The sequence below is a fragment of the Trachypithecus francoisi genome, unplaced genomic scaffold (genome assembly GCF_009764315.1).
Source record: "Trachypithecus francoisi isolate TF-2019V2 unplaced genomic scaffold, Tfra_2.0 Lachesis_group14, whole genome shotgun sequence".
Taxonomy (NCBI): Eukaryota; Metazoa; Chordata; class Mammalia; order Primates; family Cercopithecidae; genus Trachypithecus; species Trachypithecus francoisi.
In genome coordinates this window covers 26433396-26455680 of record NW_022681459.1, presented here as the reverse complement: position 1 = coordinate 26455680, position 22285 = coordinate 26433396, and the positions used below count along the sequence as shown (strand labels likewise).

General features: G+C 37.9%; 1 protein-coding gene and 1 pseudogene across 2 annotated transcripts in view; both read left to right on the top strand.

Annotated features, from left to right (window-relative positions):
- Positions 1-22285, top strand: part of BRWD1 (bromodomain and WD repeat domain containing 1) — a 132920-nt gene that overhangs the window by 56877 nt on the left and 53758 nt on the right. For both annotated transcript variants that reach the window (XM_033232486.1, XM_033232488.1), the window contains 4 exons: positions 2927-3110; positions 7514-7607; positions 10327-10458; positions 21624-21718. In XM_033232486.1, coding sequence (XP_033088377.1) covers positions 2927-3110; positions 7514-7607; positions 10327-10458; positions 21624-21718 — 505 coding nt within the window. The remainder of the gene's footprint in view (positions 1-2926; positions 3111-7513; positions 7608-10326; positions 10459-21623; positions 21719-22285) is intronic.
- Positions 4743-4887, top strand: LOC117096801 (annotated as a pseudogene).

Genomic DNA, 22285 nt, shown 5'->3' with positions numbered 1-22285 from the left:
AATAAAAACGTAGTTCTAGCTTTTCTTTGCTTTAACATTGGTAATTTTTGAAAAACTGTATTGGGTAGAGTATGATTTTTCTTACTGAATCAGAAAGTTTGAAAACTTAATGAGTTTTCAGTGTTGAGTCCTTAATAGTGCAGTGTAGAAGTAAATACATAACAATCGCCAGTCTCCTCTAAATTATTTCCGCTATTTACTCTTTCTAGTCCAATGTGATTTACAAGTTTCATTATTCATTTAAAATAGTATCTTTTTCTCTTAAACTTACAGCATAAGACTTATTTTTTTATTTTGGAAAGAGAGGTTGGAAGAAGGATACTATGAATACCCATATATTTTTTACCTAGATTCCTTATGTTGCTATACTTGCTTTAGCTTTTTTTTTTTTTTTTTTTTGAGACGGAGTCTCGCTCTGTGGCCCAGGCTGGAGTGCAGTGGCCGGATCTCAGCTCACTACAAGCTCCGCCTCCCGGGTTTATGCCATTCTCCTGCCTCAGCCTCCCGAGTAGCTGGGACTACAGGCGCTGCCACCTCGCCCGGCTAGTTTTTTATATTTTTAGTAGAGATGGAGTTTCACCGTGTTAGCCAGGATGGTCTCGATCTCCTGACCTTGTGATCCGCCCGTCTCGGCCTCCCAAAGTGCTGAGATTACAAGCTTGAGCCACCGCGCCCGGCCGCTTTAGCTGTTTTTGTGTGCATGTGTGCACACACACATTCCTCTATGTTTTTCTGAAGGGTTTGAGAGTAAGACTTGCGACACTTTATACCTTAGTGCTTCATCCTGTATCATCCAAGAACTAGAGATATTCTCTTACATAACCATAATACAGTGATCACATTCAATAAGCTGAATATAATTGTTGATACAGCACTGCTATCTAATTTTGAGTCCTTACTTACACTTCCCAGTTGTCCCAATAACTTGTCCTTCCTCATGCCTGTTTTTAGAAAAATTTAGGATTTAATGAAGCCCTGCTCATTACATTTTAGGATTATGTCTTTTATATTTTATTTTATTTTAATTTTTTACCTAGATTCCTTATATTACTATACTTGCTTTAGTTTTTTTTTTTTTTTTTTTTTGAGACGGAGTCTCGCTCTGTTGCCCAGCCTGAAGTGCAGTGGCCGGATCTCAGCTCACTGCAAGCTCCACCTCCCGGGTTTATGCCATTCTCCTGCCTCGGCCTCCCGAGTAGCTGGGACTGCAGGTGCCCGCCACCTCGCCCGGCTAGTTTTTTGTATTTTTTAGTAGAGACGGGGTTTCCCCATGTTAGCCAGGATGGTCTCGATCTCCTGACCTCGTGATCCGCCGATCTCGGCCTCCCAAAGTGCTAGGATTATAGGCTTGAGCCACCGCGCCCAACCTATGTCTTTTAATCCTGAAAAGTTTCCTCAGAGCACTGGTACTTTGGAAAGATTCGGGCCTGTTGTTTTCACAAGATTGCTCTCAATTTGGATTTGTCTGATTATTTCCTCATAATTGGATTCAGGTTAAACATTTAGACAGGAATACTGAATAGTTGATACTATGTCTTCAGTCTGTTATGGCAAGAGGCACAAGATACATAAACGCATTCTTCTGTACCTACTGTATTGCCTAGAAACCCATATCAGTTCACAGAATTCTTCATCTTTTTTTTTATTATAGCTTCATACTCCTCCTCTGTGTGGAGTAACTAATCTTTGTAATCTCTTTATGGGCATTTAGGTTGTTTCTTATACTTTGCTATTATAAGTGATGTGATGAATAACTTTATGCATGTTTTCAAATTGTTGGAGAATAACGCTATGACTTGGGCAGTTAAATTTAGAATTTATATTTCTCAATTCAAAAATGTTTCTTCAATGTATAGTATTTTAATATAAATGCTTGGTTTACTAGCGGGGCATTTAATGCCATTTGAAGTTGGTGAAGCATAGCGTGTTCTCTGATGCACATTGGTACATGTGTGATTGGTAAATACAGTGTGTACATAGAAGAGTGCAGAAGTTGCATTCATTTGTGGATTTTTCCCTACGCAAGAAGAGCTGGCATGGCTGGAGTACAGCTCCATAGCTTCCCACGAGAATCAATATAACCCTCAGGTTTTCTGTTGTGTTAGTAGCAGGAGCCCCTTCACCTTGAATTATAAGAAAATAAGCACTTTGTCTGGGACTTCCTCCTCAGAGGCTGGTCTCTGTGGCTTCCAGCTCATGGGAGGTTGCTCAGCCTCCTATACCCACCTAAACAGCAGCCCCTCAGGCTCAGAGCTTCACTGTTGTCTTCATTGCCTCATCACCCACTTGCCCAGCTCTAGTTTAAGCACGGCTGGCATTAACCCACAACATTTTATTTGTTTGTCTTTTTAATAACCATCTTGACAGCTACTTGCCTTGGTGTCTCAGATTATCTCTTGAGAATCATGATTACTGTTGTAAGACCACCTTGATTTCAGATATCTGTCTTCCGTGCAAATTTTTCAAAGACCTTTTTTTAGTGTGCAATTTTGAAGACGGCACAGTTTTTAGGAATGCATATATAATGTAAAATGTACATTTTATAATTTCTGAAAGTCTAGTAAAAATGGAAATTTAGATTTAATAGTTAATGTTTGTTCAGTATTCTACATGTTGATCTTAGTCATGTAAAGATTTTGTCAGGCTGAGTGCGGTGACTCATGCCTATAATCCCAGCGCTTTGGGAAGCCATGGTGGGAGGATTGCATGAGGCCAGGAGTTTGAGACTAGCCCGGGCAACATAGTGAGACCTTGTCTGTACAGAAAATTAATTTAAAAAATATTTTTCTCACAAAGTTTTTTCAGTAGATACTGTCTTAGTTCTTTATTTTTGGTGGGCATCTTAGGTGAACGTGTGCTTGTTACATGTTAAATGTATATTAGTTTAAAAGTGTATTGGAATCACTTCCTGATCATTGTTTCCTAGGTTTTAGAAGACTGAGCTTAGACATTCAGTCCCCTCCAAACATTGGTCTGCGCCGTAGTGGACAAGTTGAAGGTGTTCGTCAGATGCATCAAAATGCTCCACGCAGTCAGATTGCTACAGAACGTGACCTGCAGGCTTGGAAACGAAGAGTGGTTGTACCAGAGGTACCACTAGGCATATTTAGGTTTGTTTTAGGATATCTATTTATAATGTTTCTGTCTGTGAAAATATATTCATTATGGTTATTTACACATTCTATATTCCATTAATTGTGTAAATAATTGTATACATATTTTAGTAATGAGTGGGAATCTTACTATTAAATTGTGGTAGGAAAATGTCAAAATTATTCTCTAATGTTTTTACTACGTTAAAGGTTTTCAGAGCTAGTCTCATTTCGTTTCTTTTTTTTTTTTGAGATAGAGTTTCGCTCTTGTTGCCCGGGCTGGAGTGCAGTGGCGTGATCTCGGCTCACTGCAACCTCTGCTTCCCGGGATCATGTGATTCTCCTGCCTCAGCCTCCCGAGTAGCTGGGATTACAGGCTCCCACCACCACGCCCAGTTAATTTTTTATATTTTTAGTAGAGACAGTGTTTCACTATGTTGACCAGCTGGTCTCGAACTCCTGACCTCAGGTGATCCACCTGCCTCAGTCTCCCAAAGTGCTGGGATTATAGGCGTGAGCCGCCGCGCCCGGCTTTGTCCTTTTTTATCCATACACACACACAAACCCACTTTTGTCCTTTCAGTATTATTTTGAAAGAAATCCTACATATAATATTATTTTTGTCCGTAAGCATATTAGTGTGTATTTCTAAAAGGTAAGAAATTTAAAAATGTATAAAATAATGCCGTTACCATACCTTATAAAAACCATACCTTGGTTTCTCAGTATAACCAAATATCCAGACTGTGTTCCAGTTGTTTCAGATGTCATAAATGTTTTCAGTTTTTTGCAAGACTGCTTCATAAATGATAATTCTATTAGAAGGCACACATAAATAGCCTCTTTTTGTGATGTTAGCAGCTATCAATGCTTAATGTGTAGATCATTAATTTATTAGCTGTTATAAAATCATGATTTTTAACTTTATGAAAACTTCTTCATTTATTATCTTGCACACTTCTAAAAAAGAAATCTACCCAAGTATACTTAATTATCCAGTAGCAAAGCTTGTATAGGAAAGGCAGAGTAGATGCTTATTTCGCTTTAAAATAAAGATTTATTCCTTTTCATTATTCAGCAATGACCAGTTTGTATGTGTATGTGTTTTAATGTGTAAATCAAATAGCTGGGGTTTAACTTACTTCTGATATTCTTTATTGATATTTAAATCATCTCTTTTCTAGCCATGAGGAGCCTCTTTTCAAGGCTCCCTGTCCTTTCAAAATGACTAGTAGTTTTCCATAGCATCCTTGCTATGAGACAGGGGAAGGTATTATAGTTCAACTTGTAAATTTTTTGACCTATATCTGAAATTAGTCTTTTAAGCAGCCCTATTTTCTTTTATATTTTTTTGAGACAGAGTTGCTTTCGTTGTCCAGGCTGGAGTGCAATGGCACGATCTCGGTTCACCACAACTTCTGCCTCTGGGTTCAAGTGATTCTCCTGCCTCAGCCTCCCAGGTAGCTGGGACTACAGGCATGCGCCACCATGCCTGGCTAATTTTGTATTTTTAGTAGAGATGGGGTTTTTCCATGTTGGTCAGGCTGGTCTCGCACTCCCGACCTCAGGTGATCCACCTGCCTTGGCCTCCCAAAGTGCTGGGATTACAGGTGTGAGCCACCACGCCCAGCCTAAGAAATGATATTTTATATTGCTTCTAGGCCTTTTGGCTAAGATCAAGTGTAGAAATGATATTTTGTAATTATAATATGGGCAGTAGTTTGGTGCTGAGTTGTAATGTACTGATTTGAGTTATTGAAATGGAAGCAGCAAATACTTTTTCAATGATACCTAAAATGTGTCAGTATTTTCTCATGTTTGTGTCTCATAATAACTTAATAGCTTGAAGATAATTTTGTAAATTTATCTTTGTGTTTTTTTATGTTTAACCAGAAGAGTTTCAGTGAATGCTGGAGTGGTATTAGATAGTACTTATATATTGTTCTGTGAATTTGGGAAGGACTAGAAAACAGTGAAAAGCAAAATGTGGAACTATGATAAGAAATACAGAAAATCAATGTGTATATAGTATGCTATAATAAAGTTTTAAATTGGCATCTAAGTCTTATGGTCATCAGAACTAAAACTGTCATTTTGGGACGCTTTTTATCAAAACCAAGGGAAGCAAACAGGTGTCGAGAGAAAAACCCGAAAAATTGGTTTCTTAAACACACAAGCATTTATTTTCTTATCTGAAGGAAGACTAGAAATAATCTAAGGCTGGAATAGTGGTTCCACAGTTAATCAGAAACTTAGACTCCTGTGTTTCTTATCTCCATCATGGAGCTTGGCTTCTAGTCTTTTTTTTTTCTTTTTTTGAGACAGAATTTCGCTTTTGTCACCCAGGCTGGAGTGCAATGGCATGATCTCGGCTCACTGCAGCCTCTGCCTCCTGGGTGCAAGCGATTCTCTTGCCTCAGCCTCCAGAGTAGCTGGAACTACAGTCATGGGTCACCACACCTGGCTAATTTTGTATTTTCAGTAGAGATGGGGTTTCACCGTGTTGGCCAGGCTGGTCTCAAACTCCTGACTTCAGGTGATACACCTGCCTTGGCCTCCCAAAGTTCTGGGATTACAGGCATTAACCACTGCATGCAGCGTTGGCTTCTAGTCTTAAGGTCATCGCATAGTCCAAGATAGCTGCTGAAGCTGTAGCCATTACCTATCTGTATTTGTGATGTAGGTTGAGATTTAGAACAAAAGAAGAAAGATGTTCATATGTCAGAAAGGACGTTTCTAGTCAAGGGAACTTGCTTTAAGTACCCACGTGGCATTTCTGCTTATAACTCATTGATCAGAATGTTGTCACTCGACCATACTAAGCTAAGGAGGACAGTAGGTAACACAGTGTCTATTTAAAGCAGCAAAGAGCCTGGATAAAAATTGGAATTGTGTTTCTAAGGAAGAAAAGGAGAACGGCAGCTAGCTCTCTGCCATAATATAATTTTCACAAAAAAGAACATAGCTTTTTCTAGCATTTTCTTCTAAAATAAAGCTCACGTGAGATTTTATAAAGGCGGTACTTGATTGAGATGTGGTGATCATTGCCCATGGCAACAGTTCCAATAGTGGAAACAAGGGTGAATTTTGCATCACTTTATGTTAGGATATCATTTGATAAGGATCAAGAGTATTTAAAAATTTGTTTTCTGACTATAAAAGTTTGTGTCTGTTGTGAAAAATTTAGGTAATAGATATAAAAGCATAAAGGTAAAAGCTGTGCAGAGCTATGAGCATATAATGTTGCTTACCAGTAAAAGTAATTCTTTTTGTGCCTGAGATTCAGGCATGTAGGGTTTTTTTTTTTTTTTTTTTTTTTCCCTGAGATGTAGTTCTGCTTTTGTTGCCTGGGCTGGAGTGTAATGCCGCGATCCTGGCTCACTGCAACCTCCATCTCCCGGATTCAAGTGATTCTCCTGCCTCAGCCTCCGGAGTAGCTGGCATGCCCAGCTAATTTTTTGTATTTTTGGTAGAGACGGGGTCTCACCATGTTGGCCAGGCTGGTCGTGAACTTCTGACCTCAGGTGATCCACGTGCCTCGGCTTCCCAAAGTGCCAGGATTACAGGCGTGGGCCACTGCGTCTGGCCATATAAAAATTCTTTTAGGCCGGTCTGTGGGCTTTAGTGTGTGCTGTGGGCTGTGTGAGTGTGGGCTGTCAGGCGTACTTAGAGAAAAATGTAATTTTCTTAAAAATCAGTTTTTGTCCTTACAGCATTCACTCTTATACTCTGTCGAGTGTCTAGTTATATCTTGGAGCATGGCCAAGATTTCAGTATTAAACCTTTTTCCTTTGAGTTGTTCAAGTAAACAAAAACATAAAAGCCACGTGTTTTAATAATGTTCCAGTTGGAGAAAAGGGACAGTCAGTCTTTTCCAGAGAAGAAAAATGATTTTTAGTACCTTCTTCTTGGTGGCAGGTCCTTTGCTTTGAAATTGGTCACAATAACATAATCTTTTTGTTGTATCATGTGAGTGAAATATAGGTGATTAGAAAAACCAGTAACATTGTAATTCTTGTTTTCTATAAATTATCAAGCATAGCTTGAATAAATGTGGAGAAGGCAGACTCTGTGCTTATTTTCTCTTTAGAGAAAGGAATTGCAACCTTGGAAAATCATGAAGACGTTTTGAAAAGCTATTATGGGAGATTCTGTTTGAATTGGTCATAATAGGACCAGTCAGAAAACAAATGAATGAATTATTTTTGCCTCAAATATGAAAAATAGGTCCTTCTAACGGCCTCTGAGATTTTATTTATATTCATATAAATTTTTAACAAGTTTTGTTTTAACTTGAGATTTTGTGTATTTTTAAAGTATATAAACTTATGATTTATAGAATCAAACTGGTTTTTGTTCTTTATATCCTTTAGTTATCCATCATTTCAGTAGTTAATATAACTGGGTATTTAAATTTGTAGGAAGCTGGAAGACTTCCGATTAGAGAAAGGTGAAGAGGAAAGAAATCTTTATATAATAGGAAGAAAAAGAAAGACTCTTCAGCTCTCACATAAGGTAACCTAAATTCTGTTTTCTTAGCAAATTAGAAATTAAATTGAAATTTAGAGTTTTCTTTTTGATTTTTAAAACTCAGTGACTTTCATCTGAAGTGGAGTGTTTCTTGCTTAAGGTTTTCTGTTTGGGATTTAAAATAGTAGACTTAAGGTTATACAGCTGTTAGAAGGGAGTAGTTTGAAAACTTGAGAAAAAATGCCTAGTGCCTAACAATGGTATTGAGTTCTTGATTTTAGTTACTAAATTGTTTGATTCTGAATTTTCGTTTGGTTCTTTTTTTTTTAGGGCTCTCAGTTTTCTACTAAAATTCTCATTGTTTTAATTACTTGGAAATCAGCCATAGCTATTTTAAAAACAGAGGTCTGTTAATTTCATTTTTTCCAATGTCTTGCTTCTCTGTGGACCATTTTCTATTGCCTATTGATTTTCTCCTTTTTTATCATCATGTTTTTGTTTCTTTTTTGCCTGTTAAATGTTAGAAAAGATTTGAAGCACAGGATGGCTCTGTCCCCAGAGAAGATTTACGTTGGCTTCTGGCAGCCTTCTAGGGCCACTCTCAAGCCTATATTGCCTTAACCAAACAGGAATGGGCTTTAGTTCCTTGGGATTACTGTTCTATCTATAGTTTACCTACAGGTCTAGCTTGTAGCCCTTGGGCTAACAGCCAAAGCCTGGGGGATTTCCCTACATATAGGAGGCTATGAATTGCAAATTTATTTATTTATTTATTTATTTTGAGGCGGAGTCTCGCTCTGTCGCCCGGACTGGAGTGCAGTGGCCAGATCTCAGCTCACTGCAAGCTCCGCCTCCCGGGTTTACGCCATTCTCCTGCCTCAGCCTCCCGAGTAGCTGGGACTACAGGCGCCCGCCACTTCGCCCGGCTAGTTTTTGTATTTTTAGTAGATACGGGGTTTCACCGTGTTAGCCAGGATGGTCTCGATCTCCTGACCTCGTGATCCGCCCGTCTCGGCCTCCCAAAGTGCTGGGATTACAGGCTTGAGCCACTGCGCCCGGCCGAATTGCAAATTTATTAACCTAACTCAATCAGTTAGTCTGTGTTTTTTACTTACTTGCTAAACCTTCCAGCTTCCTCTTCCAGAATGAAATTCTAGGGTTAAAAAATATGTATATATACACACACACATGTCTTCTTTTTTTGATCTTGGTTCTGTGATTTTTCATAACCTTTTAAGGCATATAGTGCCTTTAAACAGATTTGTTAAAAAATATGTTTTACCAGATTTTCTAGTTTTTCTTAGTGAAAGTTTGGCCCACCTACATGTTAACCTATTATCACTCATGAAACTCATTAGTAGGAATTTTCGCCAAAATCAGTACTGACAAATTCAGTTCATTTTAAGATCAACCAGTGATAATGTTGAAATTCTAAAACTGACTAATGCTCATTAGACAGATGCCCACTCATGTGAAAACTTACTTGTGCATAAATTTAAGGGATATGTGCTCTCATTGGGTAATCTCATCTGCCTTTGGTGGTTGGGGAATGGCATGCCTTTTAAAAAAACTAAAACCAGTATAGTTATTTTATTTGGCTGATTTTGAATGATTATTCTGTTTTGATAAAAATATATTTAAAACATTTAGGTCATTTAGGCTGATTCCATGTCCTATGCTATTGTGAATAGTGCTGCAGTGAACATAGATATGTATATGTCATTATGGTAGAATGAGTTATATTCCTTTGGGTGTATACCCAGTAATGGGATTATTTGGTTGAATGGTAATTCTAAGTTCTTTGAGAGAGATCGTCAAACTGCTTTCCACAGTGGTTGAATTAAATTATAGTCTCACTAGCAGTGTATAATCATTCTCTTTTCTCTGCAACTTCATCAGCATCTGCTATTTTTTGATGCCCTCCACCCCCCAGGTTTTTTTTTTTTTTTTTTTTTTTGCGGGGAGGTAGGGTCTCACTCTTGCCCACGCTGGAGTGTAGTGGTGCAATCATGGCTCACTCACTGCAGCCTCAACCTCCTGGGCTTGACTGATCCTTCCATCTCAGCCTCCCTAGTAGCTGGGACTATAGGTGTGTACCACCATGCCCAGCTAATTTTTTGTTTTTTGTTTTTGTTGTTGTTTTTTAGGGGCAGGGGTTTCTCCACGTTGCCTGGGTTGGTCTCGAACTTCTGGGCTCAAGCGATCTGCCTGCCTTGTCCTCCCAAAGTGCTGGGATTACAGGTGTGAGCCCCCACGTCTGGCCTTGACTTTTAAATAATAGCCATTCTGACTAGTGTGAGATGGTATCTCATTGTGGTTTTGATTTACATTTCTCTAATGATTAGAATGTTGAGCATTTTTTCTTTACACCTATGTATATAGATAGTGAGACGTTCCTTGAGAAGTTGCTTACTGCATCATAATATATGAATATATATTTTTCATTTCTGAGATGTATACTTTTAAGGTGACATCCTTTCAGATTATTGTTATTTTCCCTTATTCTTGGTAAACCAGTTAACTTATAGCATAGTTTGGAAAATGCCCATCTAATGTGCATTTTCTCATGTTTTCTAAGGACCTTAAAAGTAAAATTACTAAGCTTGAGTTAAAACTGTGCGGCAGAAATACTACCTTCTTTTTAAGCCTTTTATTTTTTTCTTTTTGCTTTAAATCCTTTTGGAAACTTGATAGAATTCCCATTTTGTTGATACTGTCCTTATTTAGGTGTTGATTTTCATTCGCATGTTTTTCTGTGTTTCAGTCGGATTCAGTGGTTTTGGCGTCACAGTCTAGACAAAGGACATGTAGGCGTAAATATCCAAATTATGGTAGAAGAAATCGTAGCTGGCGTGAGTTATCTTCTGGAAATGAGTCTTCAAGCTCCGTAAGACATGTAAGTGGAAAACTTTAAAATGTTATAATCGTAAATAAATTTGTCTTAGTTCTTTACTTTGAATGAATAGACCCCAAATTTATATGAAAATACAGCATTCTGGAGAGATTAAGATGAAATTTCACATTTTGAATGTTAACAAAAACTTTTAATGGCTAAGATAGTCACACACACCGTACACTTGTGCAATCCAGTGGTTTTACATGTTGAGCATCCCACTCAGAAATTCGAAATGCACCAAAATCTGAAACTTTATATAAACTTGATGTTTTAGTGTGCATTTCAGATTTTGGATTTTTGCATTTGGCATGTTCAACCTGCAAGTGCAAATGCAAATTTTCCAAAATCTGAAAAAATACGAAATCTGAAACAATTCTATTCCCAAATGTTCTGGATAAGGGGTATATAACCTGTAGTATATTGACAGAGTTGGGCCATCATCACCCCTATTAAATTTTTAAAATATTTCATCATCCCTAAAAGAAATCCTATTCCCATTTGCAGTCACTTGCCAGTCCCTCCCTCTCCCCCAGCCCCTCACAATCAGTGATATATTTTCTTTTTCTGCATTTGCCTGTTGTGGACATTTTATATGAATGGGACCTTTTTTTTTTTTTTTTTTTTTGGAGATGAAGTCTCGCTCTCTCGCCAGGCTGGAGTGCAGTGGCGTGATCTTGGCTCACTGCAACCTCCACCTCCCGGCTTCAAGCGATTCTTCTGCCTCAGTCTCCCGAGTAGCTGGGACTGCAGGTGAGTGGTGGCCCAGCTACTTTTTGTATTTTTAGTAGAGAAGGGGTTTTCACCATGTTGGCTAGGATGGTCTGGATCTCTTGACCTCATGATCTGCTCACCTTGGCCTCCCAGAGTGCTGGGATTACAGATGTGAGCCACCACGCCTGGCCGGGTGGGCTCTTAAAATACGATTTTGTGACTGGCTTCTTTGACACTGCATAGTATTTTTTCTAATGATTAGTAGGTTGAGCATTTGTGTAGCATGTATAAATACTTCATTCTTTTTTAAATTTTTTATTGCCTAGTAATTCTCCCATTGGATGTACCACATTTTCTTTATCCATTTATCAGTTGATGGACATTTGTATTGTTTCCACTTTTTGGCTGTTATGAATAGTGCTGCTTATCAACATTCATGACAGGTTTTTGTTTAGAGATATGTTTTCATTTCTTTTGGGTCATGCTGGGAGATGGTATGCTGAGTCATATGGCAAGTCTTACGTTTTAACTTTTTGAGGACCTGCCAGACTCCTTCAGATTGGCTCTACCATTTTATATTCCCATCAGAAATATGAGAGTTCCAGTTTATCTACATCCTCACCAATGATTGTTATTAGTCCATTTTATTTATACTATCTTAATGGCGTGAAGTGTAGCATCTCTTGGTTTCAGTTTGCATTTCCCTAATGACCAGTAATGTTGAACATGTTTGATGCTTATTCAGATCTTTTGCTTATTTTTCACTTTTTTTTGGGGGGGTCTTTTTATTGCTGTAAGAAGTCTTTATATATTCTGGATACAGTCGTTTATGACTTGTAGATATATGACTTGTAGAAATTTTCTTCCATTCTGTGGGTTGTCTTTTCATTTCTTTGGTGGTGTCTTTTGAAGGATGAAAGTTTTAAATATTGATGACATTCATTTTATTTTTTCCTTACTGGCCTGTTCTTTTGCTGTTGTGTCTAAGTCTTTCTTTAATACCTTTGATTGATTTTTAATAATCATACGTAAGCTATTGGTCTTCATTTTGATTTGTTTGAGGAAGAAACCAATTTTTTTGGTAAATAATATTTAATAGGCTGGGCACGGTGGCTCCTGCCTGTAATCCCAGCACTTTGGGAGGCCAAGGTGGGCAGATCACTCCTGAGGTCAGGAGTTCAAGACCAGCCTGGCTAACCTGGTGAAACCCTGTCTCTACTAAAAATACAAAATTTAGTCGGATGTGGTGGTAGGTGCATGTGATCGCAGCTACTTGGGAGGCTGAGGCAGGAGAATCGCTTGAACCCGGGAGGTGGATGTTGCAGTGAGCCAAGATCGCGCCGCTGCACTCCAGCCTGAATGACAGAGTGAAACTCTTGTCTCAAAAAAAAAAAAAAAAGACTATTTAATATTACAGTGTTAAAATTTCCTGATTGAGTAATATTGTAAGGAATAAAGTGTTATGTATGACTGAAAAGTTCATTTAATTGTCTTATGATGCAGTAGGTTAACAGTTAAGCATGGGGTTTGAGTTTAAATCTAAAAAAAATTTTTTTTTTTGAGACAGAGTCTTGCTCTGTTGCCAAGGCTGGAGTGCAGTGGTGTGATCTCGGCTCACTGCAAGCTCTGCCTCCCCGGTTCAAGCAATTCTCTTGCCTCAGCCTCCCAAATAGCTGGGACTGCAGGCGCCTGCCGCCACGCCCGGCTAATTTTTTTTTTTTTTGTATTTTTTTTTTTTAGTAGAGACGGGATTTCACCATGTTAGCCAGGATGGCCTCAGTCTCCTGACCTCATGATCCACCTGCCTCGGCCTCCCAAAGTGCTGGAATTATAGGCATGAGCCACCACGCCCGGCCTAAATCCAAATTATTTTACTTTGGCACTTTGCTTCGCTTTTCTGTGCCTCTGCCTATGTGATATGTACTTCAGAGGTGCAGCAATATGTACCTCAGAGGTGTGGTGAGAATTAATCAATAATGTAAAGTGTTTAAAATAGTACCCAATACACAATAATGTTAGCTATGATTATGATTAAAACCATCTGTTTAAACTATTTTTATTTTTTTGAGACAGGATCTTGCTCTGTTGCCTAGGCTGTAGTACATGGTGCAGTCATGGTTCACTGTAGCCTCAAACTCCTGGGCTCAAGCTATCCTCCTCCTTCAGCCTCCTGAGTAGCTGGGATTAACAGGCACCAGCCACCCTGCCTGGCTAAACTATTATATTATGTAATGAGAATGTTTTTACATTTTTTTTTTTTTTTTTGAGATGGGGTCTTGCTCTGTACCTCAGGATATAAATATGAATAGGAAACAGTTATTTTATTATCTGTCATTTTTATGCTGGTTGACCTTTTTCTTTTTTCTTTTTCTGCATACGTATTTCTTCCAAAGGTTCTATATGTAACTTCCATTGTATGACTTAAGCAATTGGATAGTCAGGTCATATCATGGTTTGGAATAAAGGGTTATATATAGACTTTGCTTTTGGGAGGAAGGTGTAGTGTCCTAGTCTGGAAATAACTGTTTTACCATGCAGCTGTGTTCCAACCTCTCCCCGTCAAGTACCTTGAATTTGCCTAACATAATAGACACGGGATGGTTTCCTTTGGGAAAACTGTTACATGTAAGGTCATTCTAGAAAGTCTAGCGTGGTATGTAGTGGCGTTATCATTATTGACATGGAAATACATGAATTATTATCAAGGATATACAAAATCCTAGAATCAATATGTAAAAAGTGCTATAAAAGGGCTAAACATTAATGCATTTTATTATGCCTGGGAGGCACTATTGTAAATGTTTTACGCATTATCTAATTTCATCATTCCAACAAGTAGGAATTAAGGCACTCTTATAATCTCTTTTAAAAATGAGGAAACTGAGGTACAGATATGGAGGTTCAGTAACTTTCCCACATTTATATAAAAAGTTAGCAGCATGGTTTTAATCATAATCATAGCTAACAGTATGCTTAGCATAGAAAAGCTAAGCAAAGTGCCAAAGTAAAAGAATTTGGATTTAGGCTGGGTGTGGTGGCTCATACCTATAATCCCAGCACTTTGGGAGGCCGAGGTGGGTGGATTACGAGGTCAGGAGATCGAGACCATCCTGGCTAACATGGTGAAACCCCCTCTCTACTAAAAATACAAAAAATTAGGTGGGTGTTGTGGTGGGTGCCTGTAGTCCCAGCTATTGGGGAGGCTGAGGCAGGAGAATGGCGTGAACCCAGGAGGCGGAGCTTGCAGTGAGCCGAGATCATGCCACTGCACTCCAGCCTGGGCGACAGAGCAAGACTCCACTCACAAAAAAAAAAAAAAAAAAAAAAATTAGCAGCATGGTCTCAGAGCAGAAACCCTGCCTTCCCGAAGCATCAGTTCACTTGAGGATTTGGGAAAATTAAACTTAAAAAAACATTTATCGAGTGCCTCCTATCTGCCTGGTGTAAATTTTTTATTTTGATGTAATTTCAGACATAAAAGTTCTGAGAATAATAAAAAATTTCTTTGTGTTTACTAACCTAAATATTAGCACTCTCCAGTATGTATGAATATATTTTAATCCTTTTGAGAGTGAGTTGTATGTATGCCTTTTGATATCTACATATTTCCTTGTGTATTTTCAAAAACAAGTGATATAATTATCAAAATCTGGCTGGGTGCAGTGTCTTATGCCTGTAATTCTCAGCACTTTGGGAGACCAAGGTGGGAGGATTGCTCGAGCCCAGGAGTTTGAGACCAGCGTGGGCAATACAGGGCAACCCCTCCTCCACAAAAAAATGAGAAAAAAAAAATTAACTGGGGGTGGTGACCCACCTGTAGTTCCAGCTTCTCTGGAGTCTGAGGCAGGATAATCACTTGAGCCTAGGAGGTTGAGGCTGCATTGAGCCTTGGTTGCACTACTGTACTCAAGCCTGGGTGACAGAGTGAGACACTGTGTCAAAAAAACAAAACAAAAATGAGGCAATAAACAATATAATGTTGTTATCAGATCTGCAAATCTTACTCAAATTTTACCAGTCAGTGGTCCTGATAATTTTCGTAGCAAAAGAAAATCCTAGATTATGTGTTACATTTTGGTGTGTCTGTTTAGTAACCTGAATTTAGTCAAGTTCCTCAATTTTTGTTTTAATGTTGATATTTTTTGATAATTTATGACTAGTAATTTTGATGATTAGGGTCATGCATTTTTGTCAGTAATACTACAGAAAATACACTGTTCTTCTCAGTGCATCACATCAGAAAGCACATGATTTGTGTGATACGTGCTTTGATCACTTCCTAAGGTGGTGGTGTTTGCTGGTTTCTCTGTGGTAAAATTACAGTCTTGATTGTTGGATTTACTCCTTGATCCCTGGGCTGCAGAATGGATGTGTTAGCAGGCATGAAAACAACATTAGTCTCCTTTGGCATCCCTATCAGAGCTCTTGGGTGGCTAGGTATATTGTCCACGAGCAGTAATATTTAGAAAGGAGTCTTTTTTTTTTTTCTGCTCAGTAGGTCTCAACAGTGGGCTTACACTATCCAGTAAACCTTGCTGTAAATGATGCTGTAAATAGATTTGCTGCCACCTAGGCTTTGTTGTTCCATTTCTTACGCACGGGCAGAGCGGATTTAACATAATTCTTAAGCGGCCTAGGATTTTTGAAAAGGTAAAAATGAACACTGACTTCAGTTAAAAGTTACCGGCTGCATTAGTCCTAACGAGAGTGAGCCTGTCCTAGAAGCTTTGAAGCCAGGCATTAACTTCCCTCTAGCTGTGAAAGTCTTAGATGTCATCCTCTTCCAACAGAAGGCTATTTATTTCATTTGCATTTAAAATCTGTTATTGTAGCCATCTTCATTTATTATCTTAGCTAGATCTTCTGGATCACGTGCTGCAGGTTCTCCGTTAAAGCACTTGCTGCTTCACCTTACACCTTACACTTTTATGTTATGGACATGCCTTCTTCTTTCCTTAAACCTCATGAACCAACCTCTGCAAGTTTCCATCTTTTCTTCTGCAGCTTTGTCACTTCTCAGCCTTCATAGAATTAAAGAGAGTTAGGGCCTTGCTCTGGGTTAAGCTTTGGCTTAAGGGAATGTTATTGCTGGTTTGACCCTCTGTCCAGACCACCAAAACTTTCTCCGTATTAGCCATATGGCTATTTTGCTTTCTTATCATTTGTGTGTTCACTGGAATAGCATTTTATATTTCTAGATTATTCATATAAATGAAATTATACAATATTTGTCCTTTTGTCTTTGGCTTATTTCAGTGTAGTTTTATTTTGCATTTCTCTGATTATGCATGAAGTTGAACAACTTTTCATATGTTTATAGAGTTTTTAAGAAAATCTTTACGAATAGTCTATTTATGTCTTTTAGCCATTTCTCTTGTGCCTTTGTTCTCTCCCTTCCCCCTCAGTTTTTGAGTTCTTTATGTGTTAGATGTGTTAGTTCTTTCATATATATTGAAGATGTTTTCTTCCATCTTGTCAGTTAGTGAGATTTTTCTCTGTCATTGTATCCTCTAAATAATTATAATCTGTGTGTGTGAAAGCTATTGATTTCAATACGTTTAATTTTTTATGTATCCTGCCTTACTGAATGTTTGAGTTAATTCTATCATTGATTTCTCTGAGGTTTTCAAGGTATACTGTCATTTACAAAAATACATAGTTTTACTAATACACTTCTCATTTTTATAGCTCATTGATTTCTCTTGTCTAATTGTATTGTTTGTTTAGTACTTACGATGGTGAATAATGGTGGATATAGTGGACCATCTTATTGTTGTTGATGATATTATTGTTTCTCCCATTTCCACATTAAGATGCTTTATTTTAGGTCTTTATCATATATATATGTATATGAGATACATACATATATGAGATAGGGAGATTTCAGCTAATGCTGGTTTTTTTTTTTTTTCCAGTTTTCCATTTTTTCCATTATTACCTATTTTGAGTGCTGTTTTTAAAAAAATGAGGAATGACTGCCTATGGTATTTTCTTTCAAAATTATTAGTAATATTATGATTTTTCTAATTATATCTATTTGGTATAATTTCAATTAATGCAGACCTTTAAAAATACAGTAGTCCCCCCATTCCTGGTTTCACTTTCCAAGGTTTCAGTTACCTGTGGTCAGCTGTGTTCTGAAAGTATTAAATGCTGCATTCCAGAATTAAACATTCTGTAAGTTTTAAATTACATACTGTTTTGTGTAGCATGATGAAATCTTAAACTGTCCTGCTCTGGCCTGCCCAGGACAGGAATCATCCCTTTGTCCAGCATATCTGTGTGTTACCTACTTGTCAGTCAGTTATCAGATTGCCATCACAAGAAAAATGGTGAGTACTGTACAATAAGATACTTTGAGAATAAGGTATTTGGACAGGGAGAGAAAGCAACTACATTCACATAATTTTTTTGCAGTGTATTGTTATTTGTTCTGCTTTATCATTGTTCCCATACTGTGTCTGATTTATAAATTAAACTTTATCATAGGTATGCATGTGCAGGTAAAAACAGTATATGCAGAGTTAGAGTACTGTCAACCATTTCGTCTATCTGCAGGGTTTGCAGGGTTGGGGGTCAGTTGGAATGTATCTCCTGTGGATAAAGGAGTACTACTGTACTAAAACAAAGATAAATAATGTAGAATATTAAATCTACTTCACCTTTTAAAATAAATCCTGGTTGTGTTGTGGTAAATTGTTCTCCACCTGTGGTATGAATTCATTCTGCGTTGTTTGCAGAGGTGTGGAGATGGCAATGTGTATGTATGTGTTGGTTCCATTCAATTTTGGTTTAGAAAAACTAGGGGCTGTAGAGTTAGCCCTAGTTTCTAATTCCAATTCTTATACTTACTTTCCTGTGACTTTAGACACATTGCTTCACATTTCTTAGCCTTAGGTTTTGGTGTATATAAAGAGCTAGTAGTGGGCAGGTAAGAACTTGGGAGATAACACAAAACTCACAGGCAAGATGGATCTAGGTTTTGTGAGGTTAGAAGCTAATATAATTTTAGGGACCTTCTTTAATAAAATTACAAATAGGCACCAGGGCTTAGTTAAAATTAGAAGTTAAATTGCGGGCTTCCAAAACTTTAGGATTATTAGCTTTATGTTAACTTCTGTGCTTAAAGAAGTGTTTTGAGAGTTAGTTGAGATAATACAGATAAAACATTTCACAGGGTGCCTAATTTCAGGTAGTAGCTTTTAAGAAAGGGTCTTTGTATTACTGTTATTAAAAAAAGTCTACTTTGAGCATAAAAAGCAGTTTTGTTCAGTAGTTCTAGAGCAGTAGGCCTTAGGATCTGTATTCCTAGAGGAGCATTTACTCACATTTTGAGAAACAGTTTTTGAGAATATGTTGGCTTTGAGTTTGCCTATTCAGATGAAGTAAGCAAAGTTAGATGTTTACTTGAAATTTGAGCCGGGCGGGGTGGCTCAAGCCTGTAATCCCAGCACTTTGGGAGGCCGAGTCAGGAGATCTAGACCATACTGGCTAACCTGGTGAAACCCCCGTCTCTACAAAAAAAAAAAATACAAAAAAACTAGCTGGGCGAGGTGGCGGGTGCCTGTAGTCCCAGCTACTCGGGAGGCTGAGGCAGGAGAATGGTGTAAACCCGGGAGGCGGAGCTTGCAGTGAGCTGAGATCCGGCCACTGCACTCCAGCCTGGGCGACAGAGCGAGACTCCGTCTCAAAAAAAAAAAAAAAGAAATTTGCTTGGTCAGTTTTTGATTCTTAATGGCATTTTCATTATCCATTATAGATACACCTAATATAAATGGTAATGCTACAAGAAAAGTTGATGTCTCAATTTAAAAATATCTGCCTAGAATCCATGACCAGAACTTAAAGAAGGCTTCAGCTGTTAGGATTGTAGGAATCAGGCAGTCTTGTTTCCCTATTTTCTCTTTACTGACTTAAAACCCACAGCAACTTTATTTTTAAGAGCACAATAAGTTCCTGTGTACTCTATCTGTCCTGTAAAGTTTCTCCTATTAACCTTTTGAGTTAGTTCAAGCTCTAGCTGTTGAAATGAATATCATTACATTATAACTAAATTCTGTAGTTTACATGGGGTGGAGGAATCACCCTTTGTGTTGTACAGTTATGTGGGTTTTGACAAATGCACAGTGTTACGTATCTACCATAATAGTATTATACCGAATAGTTTCACTGCCCTGAAAATGCTCTGTGCTACACTTACTCGTTCCCCCACCCATATCCCTGAACTCCCATCAACCGTTTATCTTTTTCCTGTTGGTCACATGCTCAGTCTCCCCTACTTTGAACATCCTGCAGCAGAGTGGAACATTTGCAATCAGTGAGTCTAGGCTGACACATTATCACACCAAGGGTCCACAGTTTGTTAGGGTTCCCTTCTGGAGTTGTACGTTCTGTAGGTTTGGACAAATTTATAATGACATGTATCCACCATTATAATATCATACAGAATGATTTTACTGCCCTAAAAATCCTCTACCTGTTCATCTTTCTCTTCCCAGCAGCCCGTGGCAATCACTGATTTTTTGTCTCCAAGTTTTATCTTTGTAAAATGCCATGTAATTGGAATCACATAACTAGTAGCCTTTGCAGATTGGCTTCTTTCATTTATTAATATGCATTTACATTTACTACATGCCTTCTCATGGTTTGATAGTAGTTGTTGTTTTTAGCAAAGAATAATATTTCATTGTCTGGATATATCATAGCTTATCAGTTTACCCACTGAAGGATGTGTTGATTGCTTCCAAGTTTTGGCATTATAAAGTTGGTATAAATACCTGGATGTAGGTTTTTGTGCGAACATAATTTTTCACCTCATTTGGGTAAACATCAAGTGTGATTGCTGGATCTTACTATGTTTACTTTTATAAGAAACTGCCAAACTGTCTTCCAAAGTGGTTGTACCATTTTGCATTCCTTAATGAATGAGAGTTCCTGCTGATCCACACCCTTGTTAAAAAATTCTTTCCAGCATCATCTGTAGATTCAACACAATCCCAAACAAAATCCCAGCAAATTAATTTTACTGACAAACTAATTTTTCAAGTTTATATAGAGAGGAGGAAGATGCAGTATAGCCAGCACAACACTGAAGAAGAATAAAACTGAAAGACTGACACTCTACTTGGCATTAAGACTTACTGTAAATCTGCAATTTTCAAGACAGTGATGCTGGTGAAACAACAGATCAATGGAACAACATAAAGAGGCCAGAAACAGACCGACACAAATATATTCAAATGATCTTTGGTGAAGGAGCAAAGAGAACTTGGTGGACAAATTTATTATTTTCAGCCAGTGGTAGAATAACTGGACATTCACATACAAAATAAACGAATCTTATTCACCAGTTCTTTCACAAAAATTAACTCAAAATGGATCATAAGCTTAATGTAAATGTAAAACAAAAAAACCATAAAACTTCTAGAAGATAACAAAGGGCAAAATCTATGTGTTCATGAGTGTGGCATTGACATTTTTAGATACAGTATCAAAAGCACAATCGTGAAAGAAAAAAGATAAAATATTTGGATTACACTGAAATGAAAACCTACTGTTCTGGGAAAGATACTATTAAAAGAATGAAAAGATAAGCCACAAACCAGGAGAAAATATTCATAAAACTTATATCTGATAAAAGACTTATATTCACAATATACAAAGAACTCTTAAAACCAAGCAATAAGAAGGCAGCCTAATTTAAAAATGGGCAGAAGATCTAACAGACACCTCACCAAAGAAGATAAACAGATGACAAATAACCATATGAAAAGCTACCGGCCGGGCGCGGTGGCTCAAGCCTGTAATCCCAGCACTTTGGGAGGCCGAGACGGGCAGATCACAAGGTCAGGAGATCGAGACCATCCTGGCTAACCCGGTGAAACCCCGTCTCTATTAAAAAATATAAAAAACTAGCCGGGCGAGGTGGCGGGCGCCTGTAGTCCCAGCTACTCGGGAGGTTGAGGCAGGAGAATGGCGGGAACCCGGGAGGCAGAGCTTGCAGTGAGCTGAGATCCGGCCACTGCACTCCAGCCTGGGCGACAGAGTGAGACTCCGTCTCAAAAAAAAAAAAAGAAAAGCTACCAAAATATGTCATAGGAAACTGAAAACTAAAACAATCAGATACACCTATCAGAATAGCTAAAGTCCAAAACGGAAAACATTTACATTGATTTTTTATTAACTTTACTCAGAATGGCCTATTGTATCACTTTTTTGCTAATGGTGGTAGTGTTACATCTTATGGATGTTCTCTTTTTGTCTTATGCTTTGATAAGAAAGGGATGTAGTGAAGAAGTTTGCTTTTTAAGTTTATCTAATTATATTTTTACTGATTACCGTTCATTTTTCTTAGATGATTTAATCTTATTGGGGAGGATTGTGTACAGCTTTTTTCTGGACATGTGTTATTTAACTTCAGGGATCAAGATTTTTTTCCCCCCTTCACAAATTAGGAGACTTCCTGTGATCAAAGTGAAGGTTCTGGTTCTTCGGAAGAGGATGAATGGAGAAGTGATAGAAAAAGTGAAAGTTACAGCGAAAGTTCAAGGTATCTGTTTTTAATTGTTCTGATCTTTTAAGCATTTTAGTCATAGCCTTGGATGGAATCATACTTGAATTTTATTTAAGAGGCAAGAATTTGCAACTGTGGAACAGTTTTTAATACACTTAAAAGGAGACAAAAACTAGATTAACAGCTGTTCCTGTAGAAGTATTTCAGGAGTTTTTTGTTGACTTTAGGCAGTTGACCCAGCGCTGTTGAACATGCATACTGAAAATATAAATTCAATCTTGGCTGCACTTAAAAAGACTAGTATCTGAAGTATGTGTGGTAAAACCACAAGTATATTCATTATTAATGCATGTGTTGAATTTTTGTTAGTTTTGAGATGCAAATTTCATGGGACCAAAATGTCAGCTTCTGGTTCTTATCTTGGTGCGTGTCACCTTCATTCATCTCAACAAGTGCTCAACCCAGAAAACTGGACCTTAATCTCTCTTGTCCACCTATCCATAACATGGCTAGAAAATTCTCCTTCCTGAATATCACTCAGATCTTTCTTTTTTTTTTTATTGGTACCGTATTGGTCCAAACCATTATCACATACTCTCTGCT